Source organism: Gavialis gangeticus, unplaced genomic scaffold, assembly GCF_001723915.1.
Source record: "Gavialis gangeticus isolate Ggan-Ray unplaced genomic scaffold, GavGan_comp1, whole genome shotgun sequence".
In the NCBI taxonomy this organism is placed as follows: Eukaryota; Metazoa; Chordata; order Crocodylia; family Gavialidae; genus Gavialis; species Gavialis gangeticus.
The window spans coordinates 240,184,753-240,195,566 of record NW_017729032.1 but is presented as its reverse complement, the minus strand read 5'-3'; the positions used below and the strand labels follow the sequence as shown (position 1 = coordinate 240,195,566).

General features: G+C 42.2%; 1 protein-coding gene across 1 annotated transcript in view; it reads left to right on the top strand.

Annotated features, from left to right (window-relative positions):
- The window catches only part of GBE1 (1,4-alpha-glucan branching enzyme 1), a gene marked incomplete at its 5' end in the record, with an annotated part of 443,948 nt that overhangs the window by 372,521 nt on the left and 60,613 nt on the right, over positions 1 to 10,814 (top strand). The window contains one exon of the mRNA XM_019523899.1: positions 9,340 to 9,524. Within this exon, the coding sequence (XP_019379444.1) occupies positions 9,340 to 9,524 (185 nt within the window). The remainder of the gene's footprint in view (positions 1 to 9,339; positions 9,525 to 10,814) is intronic.

Genomic DNA, 10,814 nt, shown 5'->3' with positions numbered 1-10,814 from the left:
TGTTTTACTGGCATAAATTTGGAGTGGTGGATTTTGACTGTGGTGTGCAGATTCTCCTTCCGGAACTTAAGAAACCCAGAGGTTCCCGGCTATAAAGTCTTGATTCTCCACTCCAGATCAGAGCAGTTGCCACATTTGGGATCAGGAAGAATTTTTACCCTATGGCATGAATTGTTGTGGGGTTTTGTTATGCTTTTCCTTGGATTTGTTGAACATATTTAATGAACTACTTCTTGTCCATGCAGTAAGAAAATATTGACAGTGCTGTCACCCCCCCATTTTACCTGAGGTAAATTAAAGGTTGCTTTATATGTTTTGGACATTATGCCTGGTAGATGTGCGTAAGAGTTTTATACCCATAGTTTTTAGGAACAGGTTAAACTAAACCTTTGTATACATGCAACTGTTTGATAAGAATGATCCTGCATTGAGCAGGGGCTTGGTTAGATAACCTCCTCCAGGCTTATCTTTCTATGACTCATAGATTCATAGAAGTAGGGTCGGAAAGGACCTTGTAGGTCATCAGGTCAGACCCCCTTTCCTGGGCAGGAGAGAAAACCGGGCTCAAGTAACCCCAGCCAGGTAGACATCAAGCCTTTTTTTAAAGACCCCCAAGGTAGGAGCCATCACCACTTTTCTTGGAAGTTGGTTCCAGATCCTAGGCACCCTGACTGTGAAGTAGTGCCTTCGGATGTGTAGCCTAAACCTACTCTCTAACAACTTGTGGCCATTATTCCTTGTTACCCCAAGGGGGTGCTAGGGGGAACAAGTTCTCTCCCAAACCCTGCTGGTCCCCCCTAGTGAGTTTATAGACAGCCAGCAGGTCCCCCCTCAGCCTTCTCTTGTGAAGGCTGAGCAGGTTAAGGTCCCGTAACCTCTCTTTGTAGAGTCTGCCCTGCTGTTCCTGGATCATGTGGGTGGCCCTCCTCTGGAGCCTCTCAATGCTGTCCACATCCCTCCTGAAGTGCAGCGCCCAGAACTGAACACAGTACTCCAGCTGTGGCCTGACCAGAGTCACATAGAGGGGGAGGATCACCTCCTTGGCCCTGCTTGAAATGCATCTGTGGATGCAGGACAAGGTACATTTAGCCCTACTAACTCTGTAGTGTAGGTTATTGTATCATTGTTGAAATGATCTGCAGGTACTTATTAGTCATGTGATCATTGCAAATATATACTAGTAAAAATTCCTGGCAATACTATGAATATTTCAAATACTGTACATCTGTCTTTCTGGAAACCAAATACAGCACAGTGCAAAAAACTCTAATTGATGCAAAGATGGACAGTGCTTCATCAAGAGAAAAAAATGCATCTCTTTGTCTGCCCATATATAGTGTTTGAACTGTCACACCAACAGAATTTTATATGTTGATTCTTCACTCCATCCAACTTCTATAGAAAGGAATTAAACAAGGCTGAGGAAGAACAAACCAGAGTCACTTCAGAGGTACTCCAAAAAGAAGAGGGAAGAGATTTTTATATATAAAATCCATCCTTAAGGGATCTAGAAAGAAAGTTTGCTGGGACAAGAAAAAAAAAAAGAATTGTATACACAAATGTTCAACAATGAAATAAAACATAGTGGGTGTGGGGGGAGGGAGGAAGGAGGTTGCCAAATATTTAAAGGGGCAAGCCCCAGGGTTTCATAGCTTCCCAAGCACAGAGAGCCTGGTATCAGGCTACAGCAGTTTAGTGGCAGGTTCCCATATGTGGGCCACTGCTTTAGGTGCCACCTGGGTGAATGGCATATGGAGTTTTGAAAGGTCCTGGGCACATGTTTAATTTATGGAATAATACAAACAAGCTGCAAAGTTATTTATTGCATATTATATGTGGACTAACAATAGTCATTTGTAGACATGCTCACTGTTTTCTAAACCATATTAACTGATTCACATATACACAATTTGTTTGATATTTCAATTTGAATTTAGGGTTAATAGACTAACATTGACCATCAGGGAGGTTTTTGTGCATTTCTACACTTCAGTAGAGATGGCAGGGGTAGTGGGCACAAGCAACAGAAAGCCCTAGATACCTACTGTAATATATATGTCATTTAATACAGTTTAAACTGCCTAGTTTGGACTGTCCTAGTCTGCATTAACTTTGATCCTCATTCAATGAGGGTTAGTTCATTTGGACTGGAGCCAACTTTTAATTTGGACTACAGATGTTGACGTGTATATAGTGATGTCTCTAGTTCAGATTAAACCTAGAAAAACAGTATCTATAAACAGCCATTGCAACTAGTTGACTGTATTTGCATGCCTTAAATGGACTTGCACATGTTGTTGGATTACTTTTTAATGTGAGATTAACCTATTAATCACACTTTAAAGGTCATGTTTTTGAGGCCAGTTGGTGCATCTCTACCTTACCTTCTGCCTGACTTAAGACTAACGTGGCTAACTACCTCTATCTGGGTGTGTCTACATGTGCTATTAGGGAATGTGAATAAAATCCAGAACTTATTGCCCCCAAATGTATTGCTCCTGGGTTACACGTATGCACATGCACTCGGGAGTGCAGCACGTTGAGCTAGGTCAGAGCAGCCCCAGCTGTCAGAAGACCTGGGGGTGGGTCAGCCTGCCAACAGAGGGGCTGTTTGGGGTACGAGGGTACTTCAGTGTGGGGCTAGCCAGCAGGTAGCCCACCCACTGACGCACCCTTATGTTCTAACCAGCTGTATCAAAGTCTACACATGCACTGCTGTGGAGTATAAAACTTGTGTTTGCAAAATAGTACTTGTATTTAAAAATACTGTCCTGCTACAGAATTGATTAATCTACTCTGGCCTAATAGTGTAGACACGTGACATGCAATGTGCAACTAATTAATCAACTGTGCAGTGAATGTCTTGTGTAGATGTGCCCTCTGAGTATAAAATGTAAGATAACTATTTAAAAAAAAAAAAAAAAAGCCCAGGCCTGGTTTGTATCCTGACTCTACCGTCCACCACTGATAAAAGGTGGAGGCATATGTCTAGCAGCCAATCTCTTCCTAGCCCCTGCCTTGGGGATGGGGGGGGTGAGAATTCACCCCCAAGTTAGCCAGGGTCTGCACCACGTAGGGAAAGCCCCACTGGGGGGAAAGCCCCGTTGAGAGCTGGGCTGAGATTCCCCCAGCCTTACCTGTTACTCATCTGGAGGAGCTGGGGGAATCTCAGCCTGGGTCTCAGCTGCAGGGGGGACAAAAAGCCCCCTGGTCTGGGTTTCCCCACCCCTGCCTCACCCACCCCCCTGCACCAGGCAGACCCTGTCTGCAGGTCCAGTGCCAGGCAGATGGTGTGTTCCCATTCTCCATCTCCATCGCAGATGGACAGCTGAGTAGGGAGAAGGCCTGAGTCAATCCCAGCCTGGCTCAGTGGGCTGCATGGGAGGGAGCATAAAGCCCCCTCCATGAGGGGTTTTCCTCCTTCCTTTACTGACCGGGGCTAGGGAGCCTTGGGGGATCTGTTCCTCTGCCCCCCTCTCCTCCTGCCAGGCTAACAGGCAGGAAGCAAGCTAGGGAGCAGAGCTTTCCTATCTCAGTTCTATAATAGCTGGTGGTGGGGTCAGCCCTGCTCCACTGCAGCAGAAAGCACAACCCAGAGTTGCAAAGCATCCTGGGATGCTGAAGGACTGTGAGTTAACTTGAACTGCAAACAGAGCTGGAACAAAAGTTCCATAAATCAGTTTGTTCTAAATCAGTCCGATACTATATCCATCCAGGTTTATCTTAAACCGGTTTTGGCCATTTTGAAAGCAGTTTATGTGCAGTGACCCTCTGTTCTGTTACCGGTTTCTGATATCTTAAACCAGTTTACGTGTAACTTTTGTCCCTAGCCGTAGTAAGCAACGTAATAAATAATTAATATCAGTTCCCAATGGAAAAACTGTTTCTGTTGATTCTTCATTGATTTCATTCAATATTGAATTGGGCTTTCAGGATCAGTCCAATGTTTGCTTACAACTGCATTTTAAACAACAGCTTCGCTATTCTGTTTAGAGCTCAGTGGCAATATTTCAACAACAGTCAGCAAAAAAAGGTCAGTTTTTAATTTGAAATTTTTGCAAAAACTTATTTCAGTGAGACTTATTTTCAGAAAAAAAAATTAGATAAAGGTTGAACTCTCCATGGGATGAAGAACTTGTCTAGCAATTTTATGAAATACTCACTTTTTGCAAAACTGTTAGAATATGCCAACTATCCTGGTTCTGACATGAAATGCTTCAGTACTCTTAAAAAAAGATTTATTTCTTCTTGTAATAAGGCAGTATTTTTAACTGGAGTATTTTTATTGCTACATTATCAACCATATAAGTACAACAGTAATTGAGCTAACTTCAAATAAGATGGAACCCGTGATTGGTTAGATATTTAGCTGGTGTTAATTGGTATAATCCCACAGATTTGAATAGAGCTGTGCTAATTTAAACCATCTGAGGCACAGCCCCAAGTGTCTAGTACATATCTACTACATTATGAATTTGGCTGTTAATCCCTTAGCCCCTTTCAGGGCAGTCCAAGTTTTTATATTTTATACCAGTCTACCCAATAAAAATAATTTTCCAGGTAAAGTTCTTACTTTTTCAATGTATTGAAGAAGTGAAAATGGATCTCTTTTTTCATAGATTGTATTTTTTCTTCTGCAGTGCAATTTTGTGACAGTCTATAATGGGAAAGCCTGTAATGGGAACGTTTTGCATTTTGTTGCATTATGTTTCCATTAATTTTTAAGTGTTCCTAAAGTACCATATTAATTCCCTGTTATCCAAAAAAGGAAAAAGAAAGGGAACAAAAACGAGAGCGTAGTGCTGTTTAATTTCACAAACTGCCCTTTTGTCTTACCAGTTTAGCCTTGCCCTTTAGGAGACCACTGGTGTATAAAACTGCTATCAAAACTGTCAGAAAAGGGAAGATCAACAGAATTGTAACAGCCCTGTGGGTTTCATCTGAACACTAACCGACTCTGCTGGATATTGCTAAGTAATTTATGAAAAAGGTTTAGATGTATTTATAGTTTACCATATAAATGAACTGATGAGTAACTTGTCAACCTAGTGAATGGGGCAGTAATTCACAGATCCCATCAGAATTGGGCATTTAATATTTTACCCACAACAATCTTACTTCTTAAAGTTGTACACTATATACAATATGTAGGCATTGGCATACTTTTATTAATGAATAAGTCAAATTAGTATGCATTGCAGTTTAGTGAATATTTTCGTTTTGTTTCTCTAATCAAAATGTTCATTTAACATTTTTTTACTCCATTAGTCTCATTGTCTTGCATTGCATCACTTGTACCAGCTGGCTTCTTGTCATTTTATAGTTTGGACCTTTACATCAAACAGCAAAAAATTAATTACAGGAAAAGAAATCCCAATAGTACTTCTGAGTTTAGAGGTTTTCACAATTACCCAGACATGAATGCTGCTGTCTGAAGAGGAAATGAAAAGTTGTGAGGAGGAAGAACTTGGCACGTACTTTACTGGTGCCATTAATTAACTCCAGCAGTGTTAGTCACCTGTTTTCTTCTCTGTTGTGCTCCCTCCCTTCCCCCATGTATTTCAAAAGTCTTCAGTTTCCTATGTTTTTTACATTTATCAGCTCAGTGAACACCACAAAGATAAATCAAGCAAGAGATTCTGTGAAATGTGAATTCTCACTTAAGAGGAAAAGACTTGAGACTTTGTTTCAAGTGACAAAGTGCTCTTGATGGATTCATGAAGTGGGTATTTCTATCCCAAACATGAGCTACATTTTGTTAGAACATGCTCCAAAAGCCTATGGTGGTCTATTCTCTCTGAAATTGGAAACGTCTTTCTTATGGAGCATGTCTACATCAGATGCTTAATGCTCAGTAGACTTATTCTACTGTGCATTAGTGCATCATGGCAAAAGCCATGTTAATGCACTAATGGACAGTAGAATTAGTCTACCATGCATTAAGCATCATGGAAAGATTGTGCACCAGTGCTGCTGCTGAGTAGCACCAACTACTGCACATTTAGTTAGTACCTCTTATTACAGGTACTAAACTAAATGCGCTGTAGCAACAGCGCATTAATGCATGTGTAGACTTGCCCATGGAGAGCAACATTTGCTCTTTTTATTAATCTACTCTTTTACCCTTTATATATGAGAGAGCTTGCCTGCTGAAGAGTAAAAGCTGCCTAAAAAGTTGTCATCTAAAAGGTACCATAAAAAACAAACTGCTTTGAAGCAAGCTTTTTAGCCTACCAAAATTTGTGACTTTAAATACATTCCTGCCCTCGGCAAGTAATCTAACCTTTTATTAAATTGTTATACAGTGTTAAATTCTATTTTTCTATGTAAGCCTTTCTATATATCTATCATATTATGTCTGCTTCAGATAGGACTTGCTCCTGTTCTTCTATATCTTATTCAAAAAAAGAAATTCTGCATATAGAGAACTGTTTGTCCTTTCTTCTGCTTTAAGGTGGCATACTTCATTGGTACGGCATTCTTTTAACTATTCAATATTTTCCACAATTCAAAATAAAAATTCCAGTGTTAACTGTGTTATGCTACAATGAACAGTTTGATTTCCTTGTCTCTCTTCAGAACATATGTAATATCTCTCACTTTAAAGCTCATTTTTTGCCATTTTTCACTGTGCTATCTCATGTGCTTCAAAATTTAGTATACCGCCTTCGGTTATGGTCTTCACATTGTGAAGACTATTCTGAAGAGAATATCTTAAATTAATGCAAAATAAATATATTAAAAGTAGTTAGATGCATGGTTTTTTTGATAGCACTACCTCAGTATCTTAAATTTCTTCACCGTATTGTTAACACAGTTTTAAAGCATGGTCCACTGTTATGCCAAGGTCATTTTCAGAGTCCTGCTGTGATTCTGATCCAATTATTTCATAGTTCTGCTTATGTTTTTGAGCTGAATGTGAAATTTAGTTGTTGTGCTTTGAAACATGAAATTTAATTTGCCACTTGTCCGTTCATTTGCAAAGCAGCATTGCAAAAAATTTCATATATATATGGAAAAAATAAAAATAATTTAGCCTGTCTCTTCTACTGTTTGTTTTGTTTACTTCTTTAACTTGGCTAATATTCCCTATTTTTGAACTGTGGAAGCTCATAAAGGCTGTTGTGAAAACCCAAATTCATACCAGTTGCTTGTCCATCTGGAAGGGAGCAGGTGTTAGCTGCACACATGGGATATCTATCCACAAAATAGTATGGTTCTTTCAGTCCCCAGTAGCTGTATAATCCTCTTCAAAAGACACACCGCGTATAACGGAACATGAGTAGCTGTTTGGAGGTTTCTCTGTAATTCTTTAAGTTACTTTTACTTCATACTCAAAATAAGATGACAAGCATAGGGAGTTTGTGCATCACATGAATGTTGTTCTCAAAACTGCTCTCAGAACAATCCTGGTACACTGACAGTGTCACAGTGCTTATTAGAGATGTACGAAGCTTTGGTAGCCGATTCGATCTGGAGAAGATTTGGCCTGATTCAGTGGCCAGATCTCCAGATCCAGATTGATTCAGGAGACCGATTAAAAGCTCCAAATTGAATCAGAAGCCTCCAAATCGATTCAGAAAAAATTCAGCACCAATTCGGAGATTTGGCCATAGACAGGCAGCAGTCCTTGGGGATGCTGGATACAGCTACCTCCAGCTGGTAAGTCTGTAGTGGTGAGTGGAGGGAAGAGGGAAGGAGTATGGGGAGTGGGGCAGATCAACGCCCCCACAGTGACAGAGGGATTGGGGCTGGGACAAGCTGCCCAGCCGGGGTGGAGGGGCATGGGACTTGGGGAGGGGGAGCTCCTGCCCCTACACCTTGCAGTGCGCCGCCAGTCCGGGAGGGCATGGGAGCAGGCATGTGCCCCCAGATCTGCATGGGACAGGCTGCACTGTGGGAAGCTAGCCCCAGCTGCCTGCCTCTGGGCTGCACTCTGTAGCGGGTGCAGCCAAGGCTGCACTGTGGACAGTTAGTCCCTGCTGTAGCCCAGAGCACAGCCCTGGCTCTGCCCACCCAGCAGAGCACAGTGGAGCAGGGGCTAATGGGGGGCTGCAGCCACCCTAAAATTCCCAATAGCCCCTGCTGCCAGCCCCACTCCAATCCAGGTGCACACGTTTGCTCCCATGCCCTGCCACTCCTCACCTACTCAGGGTGAAGCCACGATTTGTCAAGGAGGTGCAGGGTGGCTGGGCAAATGGTGGGAGGGCATAGCTCCCACTCCCAGCGCCTTCTGCCACCCATCAGAGCACAACCCAGCCCAGCCTGTGCATATCCGGGGACAGATGCTCGCACATGGCAACGCACAGTGGCAGATGAAGGGATGCCCCCCACCCCGCCTGGGCAGCTTGTCCCAGCCCAAGCCCTCCCTCGCTGTGGGGGTATTGACCTGCCCCCCCACACTCCTTCCCTCCACCCACCACAACAGACTTACCAGCTGGAGGCAGCTGTGTCTGCATCCTCGAGGACTGCTGCCTGTTTAGTCTGCAGCCAAATCTCTGAATCAGTGACGAATCTTCAGATCCGAATTGGCTGAATTGAACTGGGACAGTGATTTGAATCACTGAATCGAATCACTGTCCATCTGAATTGTCTGAATCCAAATCTGAATTGAATACTTGCCACTTTGTACGGGTCTAGTGCTTATGAGCATGTTTTGTCTGTGATAATAAATCTTTAAGCACGATTGTGACAACATAAAGTTGGGAGAGGGAAGCAGCCTAACCATTAATACTGGATGTGGAGATACGACACATTTACTTTTACTGGAAGTGGAACAGATATATAATGCATAGCATTGCTACAGTCTTGACTTTTCCAGGCTAATATTCCCCTGAGGAAACAATAATGGCTTTAATTACTACCAGAGTAAGGACTGTGTATCAACTACTATTCAACGTCATCTCAGTATACTCCTTTGCTTAATGTATGCTGGATCTCCTACCAGCTAGTGGTAAAGCTCTGTAATGTTGCAGGCATCCAGTTTTTAGGGAGAGCTGGTTATGTTTTTGCTTCTTATTGAGTAGATTTACTACAAACTAAAACCAGTAACAATGCCATGTGTCTATATCCACAGGCAATCTATAACCAATATAAAAGGCTTATGGAACTTTTGTGATCTAGTATTCTCATTGTCATACTACAATACTAGTAACACATTAGGAAGGCCTAAAAAGCTTTTTAATGTTTCAAGGCACCTTTTTGTATGGAAAATCACTTTAGAGTGCATTATGGAGAAGGGAAATTGTTAAAGTATGTTAAAATACATAGTATTTTTTTCAGGTGTCATTTAAACGTGTGTATATTTCATGTTTCCTTAATGAATATTTTTAAATACAGGCAATGAATTTGGGCATCCAGAATGGTTAGACTTCCCCAGAAAAGGAAATAACGAGAGCTACCATTATGCCAGAAGACAGTTTCATTTAGCTGATGATCATCATCTTCGCTATAGATTTCTAAATGCTTTTGACAGAGATATGAATAAATTGGAAGAAAGATTCGGCTGGCTTGCATCTCCCCCGGTAAGCCATATATATTGAACGTTATGGTTTAGTCACCAGTAGTGTACATGCTCAGAATTCTAATAATGTAAAATCTACATGCACAAATTTTAAACAGCACTTTATTATGCACCGTGCAGTTCCCTGTTACATATTTCAAGTTGTCAAAACATGTCACTGAAGTCTCTTCTGGAGATAATGAAAATCTGAACAGTGTCCTATTAACTCCATCAGTGTGGTGTTGATTTGATTTATTTATTTATTTATTTTTGCTTCTTTTGCTTCTTCATTTAGGACCTCACTTTAGATTGGTTGAAAAAGAAAATAAAAATCTGCCTCAAATCCACTCCAAAGGTTGTTTTGGGAAAGTCTACATTGTTTTGATAATTTGTTTTCTGTCAAAAGCATAATTATTTACATAGAATACTTTTGGTGTATGTACAGATGTTTAAGGAGTTTAGATCATGTTAAAAATGACCACCCAATATAACTTGGTTTGCCCACGTGTAGACCTTACACTTAGATTCGTAGTTAGGTCAATCTAAGTGGAACTTCTGTACAGTTCACAGGAAAGTTAGATCAGTCCAAAAAATGGCTGACCTGATCTAATTTAACTGTACCTTGGAGGTACACTAATTTAGATCAGGCATGGATAGGTCGCTCTAACTGAACTTCTGTATATTTTTAGAGTGCAGCCCCAGGGCTGGGAAAGCCCTATTGCTGGCCCTAAACTGAGGGCTGCACTTTTCCTACCCCTCCCTGGGTACTGGGTGATTTGTAGCCCCTGGCCTCTCCCCCCATCCCCAAATGGATATCCTCCCTCCTCCCACCCTGTGGACCAACCAGTAAGTTGGAGGGGGGGGTTGTTGGGGGGGCATTATTCATCTGGGGTTGAAGGGGACTTGAGGGGCTAAGTATTAGTCCCTGGTTGGGGAGGGGGAAGGGTTTTCCTGATCCTACCAGAGCAGCCAGCCCCCCTAATTCTGTCAAACCCCCTACCCTGAAAGCCACCAGGACCTAGATCTTCCTGCCCCTCCCCCAACTCCAGGTTCCTTCAATCAGGCTTCCATGACCAGTGAACGCCAGTAAAACCAGCCCCAGAAGCAGTTTGTGGTATTGGGGTGGGGGAGGGGTGCTGAAGGAGAGTCCAATGAGGTTTCTGATCCCATCACCCCCCACCACCCCCCCAGGGACCCCTCTAACCCCACCCTGATATATCCTCCTATCCCACCCTTCCCCCAACTTACCTTACATTAGGCCCCCAGCACATATCTAATTACTAAGTTAGATCATGGATGGGGGGGGGGGGGG